Below are 21,363 nucleotides of genomic sequence, written 5' to 3'. Positions count from 1 at the left end.
CAAAGAGTTGACTCATTGGAAAAGACCCTGATGCTGGGAGGGATTGGGGGCAGGAGGAGAAGGGGACAACTGAGGATGAGATGGCTGGATGGCATCACGGGGTCGATGGACGTGAGTCTGAGTGAACTCCGGGAGATGGTGATGGACAGGGAGGCCTGGCATGCTGCAATTCATGGGGTCACCAAGAGTCAGACAAGACTGAGTGACTGAACTGAACTGAACTGAAGTACATCATGAAAAATGCTGGGCTGAAAGAAGCACAAGCTGGAATCAAATTGCCAGAAGAAATATCAATAACCTCAGATATGCAGATGACACCACCTTTATGGCAGAAAGTGAAGAGGAACTAAAAAGCCTCTTGATGAAAGTGAAAGAGGAGAGTGAAAAAGTTGGCTTAAGGCTCAACATTCAGAAAACTAAGATCACGGCATCTGGTCCCATCACTTCATGGGAAATAGATGGGGAAATAGTGTCAGACTTTATTTTTTTGGTCTCCAAAATCACTGCAGATGGTGATTGCAGCCATGAAATTAAAAGACGCTTACTCCTTGGAAGGAAAGCTATGACCAACCTGCTGCTGCTAAGTCACTTCAGTCGTGTCCGACTCTGTGCGACCCCATGGACGAGCAGAGGCATTACCTTGCCGACTAAAGTCCGTCTAGTCAAGGCTATGGTTTTTCCTGTGGTCATGTATGGATGTGAGAGTTGGACTGTGAAGAAGGCTGAGTGCTGAAGAATTGATGCTTTTGAACTGTGGTGTTGGAGAAGACTCTTGAGAGTCCCTTGGACTGCAAGGAGATCCAACCAGTCCATTCTAAAGGAGATCAGTCCTGGGTGTTCTTTGGAAGGACTGATGTTGAAGCTGAAACTCCAGTACTTGGGCCACCTCATGCGAAAAGTTGACTCATTGGAAAAGACCCTGATGCTGGGAGGGATTGGGGGCAGGAGGAGAAGGGGATGACAGAGGATGAGATGGTTGGATGGCATCACCGACTCGGTGGACATGAGTCTGGGTGAACTCTAGGAGTTGGTGATGGACAGGGAGGCCTGACGTGCTGCGATTCATGGGGTCACAAAGAGTCAGACACGACTGAGCAACTGAACTGACTGACTGACTAAGAGTCTATTTTACCTTAGAAATTCATTTCATTAAAATATATATATATATATTTATTTCGGTAAGATTGTTGGATATTCATCCTGTACCTTAAAACATGTTTTTAGGATAAAATTCAGTTTTGATCAAATGAATAAATAGTAAGAGAGAAAAATCAGAGAAGGATATCAAATTTTACACAGAAAGAAAAATTAGTGTCTTCAATTTGAGGTTCAAAGAAGAATAGCAATAGCCGGAAACAAATGAAGACAAAAAAATTCTGACTGATTCCAAATGTTAAATGTAGCTGAAATTATACTTATTATACCTTAAAGTGGTGAGATTGGATAGTAAAACACATAAGGAAGAGAGAAGACAAGAAATGAAAAGAGAGACAAGCAGAAAATTAAGTTATGTTAATATTTGGAAAGATTAGAAGTATTTATAACTGAAGACATCACACACACATTTTGAAGTTATTTGTAATTAAATGTGGCCTAAACTACACATGCCACACACATACCGCACACAAATAAATACACACCACACACACACACACACACACACGACTGAAAGGAAAGGGTGGAGGACTACAGAATAAACCCTGCCCAATTAGAGATGGAAGTCACTGCCATACTTCTGTCCTTGGAGACGATGCAGTTCTCTCTCCCACTCCCTGCTAGGAGAATAATCCCACACAATTTCCTCAGCTGCGATATAAATAACCTTCGCCTCCTGGTACTGTGTTTGATCCGGGTTTGGCTCTGAACACTCTCTCACTTGGTATTTATGTTTCATGCCTCCAATATAGTGTTCTGAGGTTATACAAACCACATCAAAAATGCCTAGGGGGGAATAAGAAAAGAATACTTAAGGCATTGCAATCAGATTTCTTTTCTCTAAATCATCTATAAGATATAAATCCCTCATAGAAATACTATAAGGTAGTTCATTCATTCTTCCACTAATTTGACAAGTATTTATTTAGTATCTTCTTTATGCCAGGCATATTTCTTGGCACTTGGGAAACATTAATGAATAAAATAGGTAAACATTCTTGCCCTTGGGGTTTGTATTGCAGGGTGTTGTAGAGACAGGCAACCAACATAGTAAGTAAAGCTGATGTGGGTTGGAAGGTGATAAGTGCTATGGATTAAGGAAAATGTAGGACTGTGTAAGGAGTATTGAGAATTCTGGATGAATGTGTGGAGAGAGAGGGCAATGAACAATATTTTATAGGATGATCAGGGTAGGCCTTGATGGGTGAGTAACATTTGGGCTGATTCATAAAAGATAGATGGTGGATCCAGAGGAAGGGCAATCCAGCAAGAGGAAATAGATAGCAAAATTTCCTGCCTGAGGGTCTGCTTGGTCTGTTTGAAGGCCATCTAAGAAGCCTGGGGGTCTGGAGTAGAATGAGCAAGGCTGAGGGTACTAGGAAACAGGATTGGTGGGGAATGGAGGACAAAGTCACACAAGCCCTTGTGGCCATTGAAAAATGTGTAGCTTTAACTCTGAGTCTATGAGTGACATAAGAACATTCTGGCAGTTGTGCTGAGAATAGACCAGAGAGGGCAAGGGAGGAAGGAAGAAGACTTGTTAGAAGGCTATTACAATAACCCACAAGGGATGATGATGGTTGGAGCCAGAGGGGTAGTGTGGAGGTAGTGAAAGGAAGTTGAAGGAAATCAGAATAATATGTTACTAATAAGAACCCCAAACAGTGACCACAATGAAAACAAATCACCGCAACAACAAACTCCAGCATGGATCAGGCCAGAAAATTCCACCTAAATTCCAGCTGTCTTTTATTTTGGTAATTTTATGCCCTTCGTGTTCTGACTTCGTTTCTATTAATATTGATATCACCTTCATCGACACTAGCATTCTCTTTCAACTCTGTACGTATTTCTGTGGTTATTGTTACTTATCGTGACACTGCCATGTGTTTACTGTGGTGGATACTGTTCAGGAAAGAGGAAGAAAAGCAGACTACTCTTTTTCTTAAGACCAGGGAAACATCTGCAGGGGAAAGGAGAGGACGAAGTGGGAAGGGAATAGGTGATAACTTGCCACTAGGTGAGTGAGTATAGCAGAGAAGAGAAAGTGGTGAAGAAAGACTTTTCTTTTTTTCTTGTGATTACTTCTTTTTGGATAATCTTTTTAAAATATTATTTTTTAAAGCGTAGTTGATTTGCAATGTTTCTTCCATACAATAAAGTGATTCAGTTACATGTATATATATATATTTCAGAATCTCTTCCATTATAGGTTATTATAAGATATTGCATATAGTTCCCTGTGCTGTAAGTAGGTCCTTGTTATTAATCTATTTATACATAGTACTGTGTATTTATCCCCTTTCCTCTTTGATAAACATAAGTTTGTTTTCTATGTCTATGAGTCTACTTCTATTTTGTAAAGAAGTTCACTTATAACATTTTTTTAGATTCCAAGTATAAGTGATATCACATGATGTTTGTCTTTCTCTGTCTGACTTACTTCACTTAGTACAATAAAGTCCATCATTGTTGCTGCAAATGGCAATATTTCTTTTTTTAAAAAATGGCTGAGTAATCTGATTACTCATAATCACCAGCACTATTTGTTTGGAATGTAGAATAAAAAAATATGTAAATATGTAGTCAGATGAATTTGTAATATCACAAAAAGTTAAGATACAAATCCATGGTATTTTTAGAGTAATTTGTTTATTGTAGTGCTTCCTGCATAGCTCAGTTGGTAAAGAATCCATCTGCAATGCAGGAGACCCCTGTTTGATTCCTGGGTCGGGAAGATCCACTGGAGAAGGGATAGTTTACCCACATCAGTATTCTTGGGCTTCCCTTGTGGCTCAGCTGGTAAAGAATCAGCCTGCAATGCAGGAGACCTGGGTTTGATCCCTGGGTTGGGAAGATTCCCTGGAGAAGGGAAAGGCTACCCACTCCAGTATTCTGGCCTGGAGAATTCCATGGACTGTATAGTATAGTCCATAAAGTCGCAAAGAGTCAGACACAACTGAGTGACTTTCACTTTCACTCGTTTATTGTATAGCCAGTATTCAACTGGTGTTAGTACTTTTTGACCAAAGAGAGTTTTGTTTGCTTATTTTATTTTTTGTTAAGGTATATCTGCGGGATGAAAGAAAATATTAAAATTTTAAATCTAACATATACCAGGCCCTTTACTACACTGCATCTATCTCATATGATTGTGTTTATTGCTTTTTATGGATTGTAAATTATTACAATCCCTGTTTTATAAATGAGGGTATTAGATTCAGAGGAGAGGGGAGGCTCCTCTGACTCCCTTAACAATTTTCTGATACAAGGTGCCTTTAAAAAACTGCCAGAAATAGTCAACCTCATTGAAGTAAAAAATATTTCCCAAGGGAGCAAAACTAGCAAGGAGAGGGATAAGAGAGGAAGGCGAAAAAGAGAAGGGTAAGGTTGATGAAGGAGGAAGACCTGGGAAACAAATGGACAGAAGAGTAAGAAATGCAGCAGATAATAGAATGAAAGCAAGTTAAAATGCTTCAGAGCATCCTCATTGCTTTTGAAAAGTATGGGTTGATTTAGAGCCTGATACCTGGGAAGAGAAAGATGGAAAGGGCTGAAAGGATTTTTGTGTACAGGAAAATGATACACTTACACTCCTATAAATTAAACGGAGCAGGGCAAAAGTATTTTAAAACATTATTTGGATAACTTCCTTTTTTCCTGTACAAACAATATTCAGTGCATATGAAGACATTGCTTTTTCATAGTTTGGGCATATTTCAGGCTGATGGAGAAGATCCACAACTTACCTATGGAATCAGGTGTCATAAGAAGTGTTTGGGAGATATGGGGATTCACAGATATGGTGTCATCCCTTGATCCTAAGGAAGTGAAGGTATTTCCTGAAAAATATATCCCATGAAAGTCTTGACTTGATCCCACACTAAGAACATGCCATGAAACATTGTCTCCTAAGCACATATCTAGTCCAGGCAGATTTCCATACATGTATCCATTTATCGCTGCAAGACATTTGTGACAAAGAAAAGATTGTTTAATTTATTGGTACTTGACATCTCTTGGACTCAACCAAGGACTATCCATTAAGCAGTTCATTCATGTAAGATATCAAGATTACCCAAGCCAACCCCTTCTTTTTAGATTTGATGAAACTAAGGTCAGAGAGACTTGTTCAGTGTCATGAAGCTAATGAATGAAACTGTTGAGACCAGAGTCCAAGTCTCCAGATTCTAGACCAAGTCTCCACATTCTAGATCATTCTTTTTTCCCACCACACTTTAAAGTCTTCAGAAACCAACCAACCAACTCAACAAACACCCTACCTATCCACTCCATTACTTTGGCAATAGAGAAATATGTGACTTTTCTGTATCATATTTAGCAATAGCTAAAATAATGTATTGCACCAAAAAGGCATTGGTAAACATTTGATAGAATGTAACATAATCACCCTGCTACTGCTGCTGCTGCTAAGTCACTTCAGTCATGTCCGACTGTGCGACCCCATAGACGGCAACCCACCAGGCTCCCCCGTCCCTGGGATTCTCCAGGCAAGAACACTGGAGGGGGCTGCCATTTCCTTCTCCAATGCATAAAAGTGAAAAGTGAAAGTGAAGTCACTCAGTCGTGTCTGACTCTTCGCGACCCCATGGACTGCAGCCTACCAGGCTCCTCCGTCCATGGGATTTTCCAGGGAAGAGTACTGGAGTTGGGCGCCATCGCCTTCTCCGTAATCACCCTAGTAAGCTCTATTTTTATTGGGAAATTATGTTTAAAGAAAACATGAAACATAGTAGCCAACAATTGAGGGGAAAATATGTTTCTCTTAAAAAAATCTGTAATTCTTTAGGCCTAGTGACATTAAACTGCTTAATACATTTATCTTTTAAGTTAAGTGTTCTCTTACAATACTTCTTGTTAGACTCTTGGAAGTTTGGATCCTCTGTATCCACATTTTCAGGCTCTGTGGTAAATATCCTGATATTTTTATCTAAGAGATAACTTCGATTTTCATCAAATATTGTGGCAAGTAGGTAAAATTCTTTGTCTATTCCTTTCTGTGGATGAAAACAGAAAAAATAAACAGACACAAAATATGCATAGTACATATTCAAATGGTTGGCCCTCATATAGGATTTCCCATGCAATGGGATTTTTATGTTCTTGGAAAAACTGATCAATTAACTTCCCCACTTATGGACTTTTTATACAAATGTGTGAATCCCAGTGAATAGATTTATCACAGAACTAAGAAGTTGGGAGAAATCTCTACCATTGTTTTCATGTCAAGTTCTTACTCTAGGGACCCCCTATATCTTAACTTCATAAAACTAAACGCTATAATCACAGATGTTTATAGTGGCTTCTCTTGGAAGCTTTGTAAAATGTAAGTTAAATAAAATGTTTTAGATTCTAGAAAGTCTGTATTTTAGGATTTATGAAGAAATATACATATATATTTATATTTTTGGATAAAGTAGAAAAATTATATGTACTGTAAAAATTATGAGGCTATATGATTTTCATTATATAGATGACTATAAATACATAGCCATATTTTAAAATAAAATATACATTCAATTTTACATGTTTACACTGGGGATTTATAAGGCTTTTTTGTTGTTGTTCTTTAGTTGCTAAATTGTGTTTGACTGTCTTGTGACCTCACGGACCGTTGCCCACCAGGCTGCTCTGTCCATAGGATTTCCCAGGCAGAAATGCTGGAGTGGGTTGCTATTTCCTTCTTCAGGGGATCTTTCCGACCCAGGGATCAAACCTGTGTCTCCTGTATTGCAGGAGGATTCTTTACCAACTGAGCCAGCTGGGAAGCCCTTATAAGGCTTTCCAACACATGAATTACAAAAGAACTTGGCTATTACTTCACTTGTGAGTGAAAACAAGGGAAATTCACTCATTAAGCATTCACTGAGCACCTACTACATGCCACAGAAGGACTGGGTTTGTTACCAAAAATCTAATAAAACCCTATCTGTGGTTTCAAGGCACTTAGAGTCTATTGGGAGAGACAGGCCAGTAAAAACAACTGCCTGGGGAAGTGCTTTAACAGGGCTTTCCAGGTGGCTCAGTGATAAAGAATCTGCCTGCCAATACAGGAGACACAGGTTCAATCCCGTGGTCAGGAAAATCCCCTGGAGAAGGAAATGGCAATCCATGCCAGTATTCTTGCCTGAAAAATCCCATGGACAGAAGAACCTGGCGGGCTACGGTCCATGGGGTCAGACAGGTCCAAAGAGTCAGACAGGACTGAAGTGACTTGAGCACAAGTGCTCTGACAGAAATCTACAGATGGAACCGCAATAACCTGCAGGAACTTGAACTAACTTTAGTTTGGGAATATTGTTTGAAGAAAATGAAGGGACCCTCAGTCTGAGTTTTTATCAAAAATTCTCCCCTTTTAGCAGGTAAAACAGTGAGGAAAGTCCGTTCCAGACAGAGAGAAGAAGGGCAAAATCAAAAAGATGTGAACTAGCCATCCTTACTCAGGACTTACAGGCTAACTTTGCAGTAAGACCAGAATGGAGTATGCAGGGGGGAGCGGGGGGTGGGGGAGGCGGGGGGAGCATGGATCTCGAAGGATCCATGGGGTCTGATATGTTGCCTTCTGAGCCAACAGACTGTAGGGTGATTTTTAGGGTCGAGAGTGCTATAATCTGATTAGAAAGGGAGGAATGTGGAGCTATACTGAAGCAGAATGGAAGCAGGGATAGGAGTTAGGAGGTTACAGGAATTCAGAAAGAGATGATGCTGCCTCAAATAAGGCAATGGGATCAGAGAGCTGGTGACCAGTGCTGGAGGGGAGAAACAAGGAGTTGTTGATCAAAGTCCTGGGCTTGGTGGTGTCCTTCTCTAAGAGACAGGATAGAGGAAAAAGAGATGACTCAGAGAAGGGTGGGACAGGCAGTGGCTGTCTAGAGGGAGACGAAGAGTTAAAACAGTCAAGTGGGGACTTCTCTGGTGGTCCAGTGGTTGGTACTTTGTCTTCCAATTCAGGGGATGTGGTTTTGATCCTTGGTAGGGGAGCTGAGATCCCACATGCCTCGTGGCTGAAACACCAAAACATAAAAAACCAGAAGCAATACTGCAAGAAATTCAATAAAGACTTTTAAAATGGTCCACATTAAAAAAAAAATCTTAAAAAAGTAGCAGAACCGTCCAGCAGAATTAAAAGTGTCTGGAACATGCCCAGAGTTCACTGGGCATGAGAAGACACAGGTCTGAAGCTGAGGAAAGAGTAAAGCTGAGAGACACAGGTACACAGAAGTTGAAGGTGCCCACTGCACACTGCCTTTCCCCTGAAGATGTTTCAGGCAACCTCTCACCAAGCATACAGGACCTAGGTCCCATCACTTAACCTGTTTGCCATCCTCTCCAAGACTTCCATTTCTGCACACGAGAAGAGGCCCTATAAGGCCGCTGTTGATGTCTGTTTTAAAATCTACTGAGGAGAAGTATGACCAGGTCAGGCAGTTGGGGTCTGTGGAAGTGGGTCCCACATCTGTTGGAACTTCCCATGTATAAACGAATGTTGCACCAGGATTTACATGCGAGGAGGGTGACGGGGTACCTAGTAAGAAAGAAATATTTGTGAAATAAGACCTAGGACCCAAAGTACCCTAGTCTAGCCTGTGAGATCTCTGAGATCAAGAACTGTGTCCTGCTCACACTGGGGTACCTTGGGTGACAGCTGAACAGGGCCAAAGGACCCCCTCTGCCACCGTGAGTACACAGATCTGTGATGATGTGAAAAGCAGGCTGCCCAAGGATTTTAGGAGGAGTCTGATTTTCTTGCTCACACTGCATTGCTGTTGGCCTTGCTTGTGCCTGGGTTGAGCTGTGGTACTTGCCTCCTCCCGGTGTTTTGTAGAAGGAGCCCTCGTTGTTCTTGTTGTAAAGCAATCCATGGGGATGAATGCTGAGTGGCAGGGAAGCATTGTTATAGAAAGTGACCTGGATGATCTGCCCCACTTCTGCCTTAATGACAGGGCCTGGAAACCAACAGAGTTAGGAGTTGTCCTTGGTGTGCATAAGTGTCATTCAGGTTGTGTTACTTGGGTGAGGTTCTTCTAGGAACAAATTAAAGGGATGATGCCATGAACCAGAGTGTGTCCAGTGAAAAGAAGTCTAGGTAATTCAGTATCTTAGAAACTCTCATGGATTTACAGGGACAAAATAATGTAGTTTCAAATTGGATGAATCCCACCAGAATCCTCCGTCCATGGGACTCTCCAGGCAGGAATATGGGAGTAGGTTGCCATTTCCTTCTCCAGGAGATCTTACCAACCCAGGGATTGATACTGGTCTTCCACATTGCAGGCAGGCTCTTTACCATTTGAACCACCAGAGAATCCCCAAAACTGTGAGTTGGTGAGTACTCTTTTGATGGCACAGAATATGTGTAAATTGTGTTTATAACCCCACAAGCTATGAAATAATTTTACCAAGGAGTCCAAGGTGTGTTGCCTTTGCCTTCTGGGTTTGGAAGGAAGCATCTGTGTATTCAAAGTAAACTAGTTTTTTGTAAGTTCCTCCGATTCTGGTTGGGCCTTGTTCAAAATAGAAGTGGGATTCACTGTTCAGAGAAAGTAGAAACAGAGAACTTTTAAATTTACAATGACTATGTGAAAAGAAAGCAAGAACCTACATCCTTCTGTTTTAAGGTACTTGTAATCTAGTACTTGTAATCTATTTGTGGAAAACTCAGCAGTGGCCACAGGACAGGCAAAGGTGTTTTTGTTCCAATCTCAAAAAAGGACAATGCCAAAGAATGTTCAAATTACCATTATATTTGCACTCATTCCACATGCTAGCAAGGTTATCCTCAAAATCCTTCAAGCTAGGTTTCAGTAGTACCTGAATTGAGAACTTCCAGATGTACAAGCTGGGGTTTAAAGAGGCAGAGGAACCAGAGATCAAATTGCCAACATTAGTTGGATAATAGAGAAAGCAAGAGAATTCCAGAAAAACATGTGCTTCATTGACTACTCTAATACCTTTGACTGTGTGGATCACAACAAACTGGAAAATTCTTAAAGAGAGGTGAGTACTAGACCATCTTATTTGGCTCCTGAGAAACCTGTATGCATGTCAAGAAACAACAGTTAGAACCATACATGGAACAACTGACTGGTTCAAAATTGGGAAAGAAGTATGTCAAGGCTGTATATTGTCACCCTTCTTGTTTAACTTCTACGCAGATTACATCATGTGAAATGCCAGGGTGGATGAATCAAAAGCTGGTATCAAGACTGCTAGGAGAAATATCAACAACCTCTGATATGTAGATGATACCACTCGAATGGCAGGAAGTGAAGAGGAACTAAAAAGCCTCTTGATCAGGGTGAAAGAGGAGAGTGAAAAAGCTGGCTTAAAACTCAACATTCAAAAACGAAGATCATGGCATCACTTCATGGCAAACAGAAGGGGAAAAAATGGAAGCAGTGACAGATTTTTCTTTTCTTGGGCTCCCAAATCACTACGGATGGCGACTACAGCCATGAAATTAAAAGACGCTTGCTCCTTGGAAAGAAAGCTATGACACACCTAGACAGCATATTAAAAAGCGGAGACATTGCTTTGTCGATGAAGGTCCATATAGTCAAAGCTATGGTTTTTCCAGTAGTCATATATGGATGTGAGAGTTGGACTAAAGAAGGCTGAGCACAAAAGAATTGATGCTTTCAAATCATGGTGCTTGAAAGACTTTTTAGAACTTTGTGGCTCAGCTGGTAAAGAATCTGCCTGCAACGTGGGAGACGTGGGTTCGATCCCTAGGTTGGGAAGATCCCTTGGAGAAGGGAAAGGCTACTCACTTCAGTATTCTGGCCTGGAGAATTCCATGGACTACAGTCCATGGGGTCGCAAAGGGTCGGACACGACTGAGCGACTTTCACTTTCACTTTTGGACTGCAAGGAGATCAAACCCTTCAGTCTTAAAGGAAATCAACCCTGAATATTCATTGGAAGGATTGATGATGAAGCTCCACTTGGCCATCTGATATGAAGAGCTGACTCATTGGAAATGACCCTGATGCTGGGAAAGATTGAAGGCAGGGGGAGAAGGCGACAACAGAGGATGAGAATGGCTGTATGGCATCACCGGCTCGATGGACCTTAATTTGAACAAACTCTGGGAGACAGTGAAGGACAGAGGAGCCTGGTGCACTGCAGTCCATGTATTGCAAAGAGTCAGACATGACAGAAGCTGAACAATAGCAATGTATTTATAAAAATAATGCATGCTCATTGTAGAGAAGTTGGAAAATAAAAAAATATATATATAACAAAAAATTTAAGATCCTCATAATTCTACCATCTCTCTATAAGCACTATCAACACATTCCATGGATATCTTTTCAGTCTTTTGTCTGTACATGTATACAAGTCTCTGTCTGTAGACTACCTATTAGTTTATCTATACATTTTTCTTTTGGAATAAAAATTTAAAAACATTAAGACTGATTTTTTTTTAAGGCAGGTAGTAATAAACATTGCTTTTAAAACAACTGTGCTGAGATGCTAGAGTACTGAGATGAGAGATGTCATTCTTAACTTTTTAATTCTATTGTAATAACATAAAATGAGGACAAGTGTGTTTTAGGAGGAAATAATGGCTTGCAATGCTGAGACAGCATCAAATTTCAGAACCAGGAGAATCATGTGAGCTGAAAGAATCTACTAATTCATACTTATTTTAGCCAATATAAAATGAGAGTTGAATCTAATTTTTGTTCTAAGCTTTGATAGGCTTTTCATAATTAACACAAAATTTCCATTACACAGATTGAATAATTTGTTGATGAGCTTTAAAGTAAGAAAAGAAAATATTCATTTGGTAGAACATTCTCAGTTTTCTTAAATTTTCTACGAGTAAATTAAAAAAAAATACTATGGGGAATATTATTTTTTGGTGGTTATAGAACTTTACATTTTCTGACATAAAACTTTCATTCAATAGATGAAAAGAATTACAACTCCTGTAATCTTCAAGTTGGTAAATATATTTAGCAGTCAGACTATAGAAAAACTTTTTGTGCACTTCTAAGTGCTGATACCACAGTGATGTATTTTAGTCTTAGGTTTAGGTTATCAAAGAAATAATTGGTAATATATTCTTAAGTGTTATTGAGTATATATATATATATGTGTGTATATATATATATATATATATATATAATATGATTTAAGGATGACACAAGAAATTATTGACTATACCCTCAGATCTTAGCAGGAAAATACAAATTACATGTGAGAAATATTTTTGAATTTTTGTAAAATTGCTATTGACAACATAATTCACTATGTTTTTATTTTTTATTTATTTATTTTTACAGTGTCATAGTTTATTTGTACTTGATGTTAAGGTTTTGTAATAATTATAACCTACAGGTTACATATGTTGGACAGATTTAAGTCTTCCTACCCTTAATTTTTGAAGCTTTGATCTTTCCCAAGTCATTGACCTCTAGTGATGCAATTCTTCTATCCTTTTTTCCTTATCTATTATGTTAAGTGTCTCAAATCCCTTATACCTGTTATTTTTCCAGTCTTCTTTTTTTTCTTTTTAAAATTATTATTTATTTATTTTTTACTTTACAATATTGTATTGGTTTTGCCATACATCAACATGAATCCGCCACAGGTGTACATGTGTTCCCAATCCTGAACTCCCCTCCCATACCCCATACCATCCCTCTGGGTCATCCTTTTTAAATATCTCATAATTATAAACAAATCCATTTAAAAATTTAATGCTAAGAAAAAGATGAGAAGTATGTTTTTCTTTGCAGTGGCTTCCAAGGCATTTAGAGAAAAATGTAATATAGCAATGATCCTTTGGCTCAATATTTCCAATTATTGTTATAATTATTTTCCCATCTTTATTTTATCGGTATCTTTTTATTATAAAATGCTTAAGTCCTTGTAGGAATAGCTAGGTTATGAAAAAGTCCAATTATCTTTATTTAACCATGAATATTTTAATCACTGAATCATTACCTTCCAGCTTCTGTTAAACTATTTCCACTGAAGAAATTTATGCCAGATGGAGCGTAGTCCCAAAAAATTTCTTTAGCAGCAATGTAATAATGAACAACTTGTGTCCCCGTAACGTCTGCTGAAGATTTTTGGCAATCCCTTACATTGAAGAAAGCCTGCATACTCTCTGAAAAATAGTAAATCCAAGTAGAGAATGTTATGAAAACATTAAAACATTTTTCTTAGTCCATGTATATATATATTTTTAAAACTATAGCCAACAACATTGCAACTTCCCTTTCTTTTGAGAAATTTGAGGTATTTTATTTCCGGAATCTGTTAAAATCCTGAAATGTATGAAGCAAGTAAAAGACTCAGGATGCCAAAGTGAATGTTGAGGAGTGTATATTAGTGGAGATTAATAACCAGCACTGGACCAGCTCCTGAGGAATATGGTGCCTGCCTACTGAGAGGGATTTGAGTCTGTTTAATCAAAAGTATCTTCCCTTATGGTTCTGAAGTTGTTACCATTAATTACTAGATTAACTAGTTGGCAGGCAGGAAGAAAACCAAGGCAGGTACATTTCCATAAGAGCATCAGTCCTGTGTTTTGATTTAAGAGCAACATAGGTGGGAGTGTAAATTCATACAGACTTTTTGGAAGGTGATTAGGCAGCCTTTGTTAAAATTAAGAACACTTCCATTAAAAACTTTCATTTCTTTCGGTTAGGCAAGACAAAAATTTGCACATACATAAAAAGATACAAATAAAAAGTGGCTAGCTATAACACTGTTAGTGACTTAAATGGGAGGGGATATACATATATGTATATGTATAGCTGAATCACTTTGCTGTACAGTAAAAACTAACACAACATTGTAAATAAACTATACAATAAAAAATTTAAAAATAAAACAAAAAATAAAGGAGTAGCTTTATTTTGGGAATATCATGGAAAAGATTCTTGCCTGGAGAATTCCATGGACATATTCTTGCCTGCAGAATTCCATGGACAGAGGAACTTAGCGGGCTATATAGTCCATGGGGTCGCAAAGAGTCGGACACGACTGAGCGACTAACACACACATACACACACAGTGAACCAAGAAAGTGAAAGCAATTTAGATATCTATCAATAGCTGGATGGTTAAATAAATTAGGCTACATCTCAAACAAATACAGAAAACTATACAGCTATTTAGAAAAGTAAGCTAGACAAACCTGTGGAGACTAAGTGGGGAAGGAGGGGAGAGGGAGGTATTGGAAGATTGCGACTGACATATATACACTATTGATACTATGTATAAAATAGATAACTAATGAGAACCTACTAGACGGCACAGGGAACTCTACTCAGTGCTCTGTGGTGACCTAAATGGGAAGGGAATCCAAAAAAGGGGGGATATGTATATACATATGTGTATATGTATATGTACAGCTGAATCACTTGGCTGTATACAGTGGAAGTAACACAGCAACTATATGATAAAAATTTTAAAAATAAAACTTAAAAAATAAAAGAGTAACTTAGAAGTACAGGGAACGTCATGGAAAAGATTTTGAGATATAAGGATGAGTGAAGAAAGCAAGCAGCAGAAGATAGAAAAACCTATTATATACAAATAATAACGTATTTTTTTTAAATTAATAGTTAAATAAAACCTATTATATGGGATGTAATCTCTTTATTTAAAACAGTACCTGTGCATTTTTATCTCTAAGTGTTCATGTATATTGTATGAAAATGCATAGTAAACAGCTTTGTGAGTATTCACAAATACACATTTGTGTAAACACAGGTGGCTTATAGGGATTATTCACTGGAGAGGGAACTGGGATGTTGGTGGGGTAGGGTTGGACTAATGGCACATTCTTAAACTATTTCTCCAAAGATGAATGCTAAATCTGATTTTGTGTGTGTGTGTGTGTGTGTGTGTGTGTGCACTAATTTTGGTGGTGTAAACGCTTTCCTGTGGCCAAATTTGAAGCTACCACAAGTTTATCACCTGTCTTATTTAATTCTCAGCTCCCTGGAGCTCCTAAGAGGTGGCTCTCATGTACCGCATTAGACTTTCGCTCTTTCTGCCTGCTGCCTTCACCAAACTCTCCCCTCCCTCCACTCCTTTCTCTTTGCTTTCTTCCTTTCTTTCCAGCAAGTCTATTCATGCATTCTTATAATTACTCAAAACAAACCAAACAAAAAAACAAAAACAAACAAACACAAAAAAGCCAAAACAAACAGACAAAAAAACACCCCAAACTTCACCGTGGGAAGAGAAGAAACACAGGGAAAAGCTATGTAGTCCACTAGGCCAAGGTTTTTTCGTTGTGTCCAGGGTTGACCCTATCTTTCCTGCAGAGTTGAAGAGGAAAGACCTGGCTTAAAGGCAACATCTATAAATGAGGTCAAGAGGAGGAGTAGGTCTGGTGTACATTTTAACCTTCAAAACATATTTTAAAACAACATTCCTTTCTAGGTGAGAACTTTTGTATTATCATTAAATTCTGTCCTTGAGTTACAATAGCCATGTGTGGGTCTCCCTTTTCTCACAACCCTGGGAGGGAGGGTCACAGCACACAGGAAATCCCAATAAGTACATGTTGTTTAGTTGTTTAAATAATTAATTGAAGTATGATGCTAACCAAAGTATTGCACTTAGAAATAAGAAAGGTTTTGATCAGAGGAGTAAATCCCATTTTTGTAAAAAAGGGAGAAGAGTTAAACTCTTTAGTTCAAGTAACAATTGTGTTTTCTGACTGAAAAATAATGCAAAACATTTACATGATTCCATGTAGAGTTTAGTCAGATTTAAGAATAGAGAAGATCAGTAATTTCATAATGGGCCTTTCTATCATTAAATATGAAGTGTGATTGAAGAGGGAAATAAACCAGGAAACCATTACTGGGTTGGTTCAGAATTTATATAACACTTGGGCCTATATAATTTCTGACTCTCACAGGGTTTTGGATTAGTGTTTCAACCTCTTGGAAGTTGTCTTCTCAATTTAAAAAAGAAGAGTAATTATATGTGCTCTGTCAGACACTCAAGGCTCTTGTAAGGCTCACTGGCTAACAAATATATACCTTTTTTTTTGGTAAAAACAGCCACACAAATAATCCCTATATGACTAAAAGTTTTTATTACCATAAAGTTAAAAGTGTCAGAGACCTGAGTTCTGGTTCTGACTGTATTACTGACTTTCCAAAAGGCAATCCTGTCACCTGCCTGATGGTGACATCTTTCCCCATTTGGAAGATTTAGCGTTTGTTATGGGTCATAACCCTGAGAGTCCCCTGACCCTGTATTATGTAAAAGGAATAAATCCCTACCGTGTATCCGACAGTCCAGCAGCCACTCTCCAACACCTTTGGCCACCATGAAGGCATCACGCATGGAGGCAGGGAAGACGGTAATGGTGTCTTTTCTATGATTCTGAGATATCAGAGTTTGTCCATGGAAGTAGATGGGGTGTATGTCCAACAGGCTACCCATGCTGATAAAATGCCACATGACCCTGTCTTCTGCACACACGGTGAGATCAGGTAGATTTGCATACAAGTATCCATTTATTGCTGAAAGCAGAAGTAAATTAGCCTATCGAGCAAGCATGTTACCGCAAGGCCACATGGTATATATTCTATGCATTTCCTTATCACGTAAATCTGGGAGTGCCATCATTGTTCTCATGCAAAATCTGCAACAGGATTTGGTTTGTTTCCCTCCAAAAGGAGGCTATAAACATTATCTCTGATTAAAACTGAGGACAACACAAATTTAAAGGCAAGAGGAAGAAAACTAAGCTGCAAGGTAGGAAGCAGTGAAAAGGGGGAAAAGAATAGAAAGAAGCTAAGTCTGTGGAAAAAGGAGACAAAGGTGAGGGGGTCTGAGATAATAAGAGCAACTTTCTGAAAAGTTCTATGTAGAAGCACATTTCCATAGAAGATCTGCTCAGTTATGTCTTTGTTCTTCCATAATATTTTATTACCCCAAAATTAAATATTTGGGGACGTCCCCGGTGGTTCAGGGGTTAAGAATCCGCCTTGCAATGTAGGCGACATGGCTTTGGTCCCTGGTCAGAAACCAAGATCCCACAGGCCATGAAGCAACTAAACCCTGGTGCCACAACTCCCGAGCCCCTCGCACCACAACAAAAGATCCCACCTGCCGCAACTGAGATCTGACACAGCCAAATGAATATTTAAAAAATCACATCTCTCTGTTGTCATCATCTATTTTCATCAATATCAGATGTTAGAAAAAAAAATGCATCTATCTAACTTCACTTGCTATGACACTTTGGAAACCAGCAGGATTTTCTAGATGTCTTCATAGCACCACTGAGCTTCCCTGATAGCTCAGTTGGTAAGGAATCTGCCTGCAATGTGGGAGACCCTGGTTGGATTCCTGGGTCGGGAAGATCCGCTGGAGAAGGGATAGGCTACCTACTCCAGTATTCTTGGGCTTCTCTTGTGGCTCAGCAGGTAAAGAAACTGCCCACAATGGAGGAGACCTGGGTTCATCCCTGGATTGGGAAGATCCCCTGGAGAAAGGAAAGGCTACACACTCCAGTATTCTGGCCTGGAGTAATTCCATGGACTGTATAGTCCATGAGGTCGCAAAGAGTCTGACATGATTGAGGGACTTTCACTTTCACTTTCTTTCACAGCAAAAATGGCATGTTCGTGTCTGACTCTTTGCGACCCCTTGAAACATAGCCTGCTAGACCCAGAATGAAGAACTGGGAAACAGAAACTCATTGACGCAAACTTAAATGAAAGGAAATCACAAAATAAAGTCATGGAAGTTAGAACTATAGGATATAAGGAATGAGAAATCTCTTCATAATCTTACAGCGCATGATATTGCTCTCCTCGAAGTCAGGATCATTAGCATTAACTTGACCAGCTTCAGTGTATGTACGAATGTTGTCATCGAAATACCAGCTATGTTTTTCATCAGTTATAGAAAAGACCAGAATGAAATACTCATCAATATATTTTTCCATATCTCCATCCAGGGTTCCTAAAACAAAAAGAACAGCAAGACTTACTCTTTGAGAAAATTATTTTTGCTATGAAATAAACTAGTGATTCTGATTCTGATATTCAAAATATAAAAGGAAAACCTTTCACCTCCATAGACAGAACCCTAAGGAACTAAGCATGCAAGGAACAGGCAGTTTCTCTTCTCCCTATTTCCCCTCACCCTGTGAGTTCAACACTTCTCTATAGGAGAAAGGTGGTGGAATTTTGTGTGAAGGTGACTAGGATGACGATTTCTGGGTTTGACTACTGTATAGCGTCTAGCCTGCTCTATTGGACTTGCATGGAGACATTGGACTCAAGAGCGCCATCTGGTGCTCAGAGGCCAAATGGCAACGTTACTTTTCTGACTGGAGAATCAAGGTCAAAACAGGAAGTTTGTTAGCAAAATTCCACTAGGAGAGTGAAGGAGACCCCACACATCCTATTTGCTACAGTGAGATTTTTTAAAATGTTACCTCTTTTACAAGTCAGAATTGGTCCGAGAAGTCCTGAAGACACATCTTTTAGAGTGTCTACATGGGAGTGGTACATCCGTGTCACGCAGTTACTGTCATTGGGACCAGGCCCCTGATTTTCTTCTACAAACCACCTGTAAGTGTATTCTGCCCCTGGCTCTAGACGGTCGTCTTCCTTTTGCAGGCCCGTAGTGTTGTCTGGATAAAGAGCGCCTAGAAAATGGAACTTGCACTGTGGTCACAGCAACCAGTGGACAACATTTTTCTTAACGTGACTCATGCTTTCTGCATTAAGCCATGAAAGTGTGTTAATTTGTATTTTTAGAAAGTGTGTGTTTCCCCTTTCCTGTCTCCTGCCTCCTGTCTGCCTAGATTCCCCTTAGTTGGTTTCTACTTGAATGCCCAGCTTGGCCAGTTTCCAGACTTAAATCGAAAGGAGTCAGGCAGCATATGAACAAACTATCATCACCTTTATTGATAGATTCCACAACTATTCATTGTGCACATACTATCTATGTAGGTCTTAGATACAGAGAGTTCCTGAGTTGCACTCTGTATCATCGTCATTGCAAATCAGATTTGGGAATGAGGGCATCAAGAGCATCCAAGCTACTGTTGTTGTTTAGCCACTCAGTCAAGTCCAACTTTTTGCCACCCCATGGACTGCAGCCCGCCAGGCTCCTCTGTCCATGGGATTTTTCAGGCAAGAATACTGGAGTGGGTTGCCATTTCCTCCTCCAGGGGATCTTCCTAACCCAGGGATCCAATCCCAGGGATCAATGTCTCCTGCTTGGCAGGCAGATTCTTTACCATTGAGCCACCTGGGAAGCCCCATGACAGGGCTTTACCTGAGCTACATCTTCCGGAGGGCATCAAGAGCATCCATGTTACTGTACACACTGCTATATTTAAAGTGGATCACCAGCAAGGATGTACTGCATAGCACAGGGACCTCTGCTCCACGTTACGTGGCAGCCTGGATGGGAGAGGAGTTTAGGGGAGGATGGATACATGTATACGTATGGCTGAGTCCTTTCGCTGTTCACCTAAATCTATCACAACACGTTAACCGGCTGTGCCCCAACACAAAATAAAAAGCGTCTATGTTACCTACAAGCTGCCCACTGATGTCAGGAAGTGGTCTTCAGCATGGATGACATTACCCTGAGCTACTTACTACCTTTGTTCTGAATCTGGGGCCTTGCCCTTTCCGTTTTTATTATCCTAGAATTTTGCCTCAGATCTCCACCATTTGAGGCTGGAATCTAATAACTATGGATAACATTCCCTCATTCAATAGGAGATTTTGAAGCATGACCAACCTCTCATCCTTTATCATCTTTTGAGACCAACCCTATTTTGTGTTAGCATTCTCTTCCCTTCCTTTTCCCAACACCATCAAGCAGCTGTGAGTGTGGATGTGTAAGAGAGAAGATACTGTCTGGAAAATAGTGGCTTTACCTGACACTGATGTTTTCTAAGAGGCTACCCCTCATCCACTAGAAAGTGAGATGACAGGACATGGATGTGAAATGGCAGGACAATATTGCTGCCAACATAACACTTAGCTCAGGAGTGTCTCCTGCCCTCCAAACTTATGTATTTATTTATTTACATGAGAGAAAAGTGTGTTTTCTTTCCCAGAAGTTGAATGGGGGAGAGGGATTGTCATTCATTCATTTCAAATGAGAAATTGAAGAACAATCTGGGATATAAACATTAGAGACATCTGAAGTAACAGTCTGTATTCACCCAAACTACTCCTTTAGTTCATAACTGCTTTGCTTTTCCTGAGGTTTGTATTCTTCATTAACAAAAACTCAGGAACCTAAGGAATAGGAACTCACTTACCTTCATTATCTTTAGTGTAGGTTAATCCATGAGGATGGAAACTATACACTCTGGAAGCATTATTTTTCACATGCACATGAATGAGGTCTCCAGTCTCTGCTTTTATGATTGGACCTAAAAATCCCAACCAGGATGGTTTTTCAATGGTGGTTTGAAAGGTATCATCCGTGTACCCAAAATACAAAGCCTTTTTATAGACAGATCCTATCCTATCTTGGCTTGGTTGGAGATATGTTTCAGATTGAAACTCTCTGTAAACAAACAAACAAGCAAGAGCTTTAACAAAGTTTTACTGAAAAGAAAGCAATGTCAAATCAACTGAAACTAGACGTAAGAATCTTTCCAGTCTAACTTCGCAGAGAAAACCCAGACACTGGTGAAAATCTAGAATGAGTCAGAAACAATACCGTAGGCCAGGAGAAGACTGGAAAGTCTGGTGAAGAGACGAAATGCAAATGTATCAAGTCATATGCCTGGCCTTTCGGTTCAAATGACTTAGAAATTCTTTGCACTGAACCATGTATGGAAGGTTTCTGACCCTACTTTGAGGTTACTTTAGCTCTCAAACATTAGATCAATGTTACAATTTAAGATTCGTTACACATTTCCATGATTCAGGGATTTGTTGGTAGAATTGGGGGCATTTTGGCAGACAAACATAGTAAACCAGAACCCCGCATATAACCTTTAGATTTCTTTGTCCCAATCATCTGAACAGAAAAATCAAGCAGAGAGCTGCAATTTTACAATCTCTGCCATAGACTCCATACCAGAAAGAAAAGCGTTGTTTTAGCTCTTGCGTACCATTCATACTCATCCCTGATGCTGGAAAGACTGAAGGCAAAAGAAGAATAGGGCATCAGAGCATGAGACAGTTGGATGGCATCACCAATGCAATG

The 21,363-nt window shown here is 39.5% G+C and overlaps 1 protein-coding gene across 1 annotated transcript in view; it reads right to left on the bottom strand.

Annotated features, from left to right (window-relative positions):
* LOC138079841 (ceruloplasmin-like) overlaps window positions 1–21,363 on the bottom strand; it is a 41,267-nt gene that overhangs the window by 19,349 nt on the left and 555 nt on the right. Inside the window, exons 2-12 of the mRNA XM_068972573.1 lie at window positions 20,465–20,715; window positions 18,614–18,826; window positions 17,965–18,135; window positions 16,443–16,685; window positions 13,132–13,297; window positions 9,576–9,706; window positions 8,982–9,122; window positions 8,490–8,701; window positions 6,023–6,173; window positions 4,905–5,117; window positions 1,734–1,941 (exon numbers count right to left, since the gene is read on the bottom strand). Coding sequence (XP_068828674.1) covers window positions 1,734–1,941; window positions 4,905–5,117; window positions 6,023–6,173; window positions 8,490–8,701; window positions 8,982–9,122; window positions 9,576–9,706; window positions 13,132–13,297; window positions 16,443–16,685; window positions 17,965–18,135; window positions 18,614–18,826; window positions 20,465–20,715 — 2,100 coding nt within the window. The remainder of the gene's footprint in view (window positions 1–1,733; window positions 1,942–4,904; window positions 5,118–6,022; window positions 6,174–8,489; window positions 8,702–8,981; window positions 9,123–9,575; window positions 9,707–13,131; window positions 13,298–16,442; window positions 16,686–17,964; window positions 18,136–18,613; window positions 18,827–20,464; window positions 20,716–21,363) is intronic.

Source organism: Capricornis sumatraensis, chromosome 1 (genome assembly GCF_032405125.1).
Source record: "Capricornis sumatraensis isolate serow.1 chromosome 1, serow.2, whole genome shotgun sequence".
Classification (NCBI taxonomy): domain Eukaryota; kingdom Metazoa; phylum Chordata; class Mammalia; order Artiodactyla; family Bovidae; genus Capricornis; species Capricornis sumatraensis.
The sequence above is the reverse complement of the archived record's forward strand: the minus strand, read 5'-3'. Positions and strand labels throughout refer to the sequence as shown.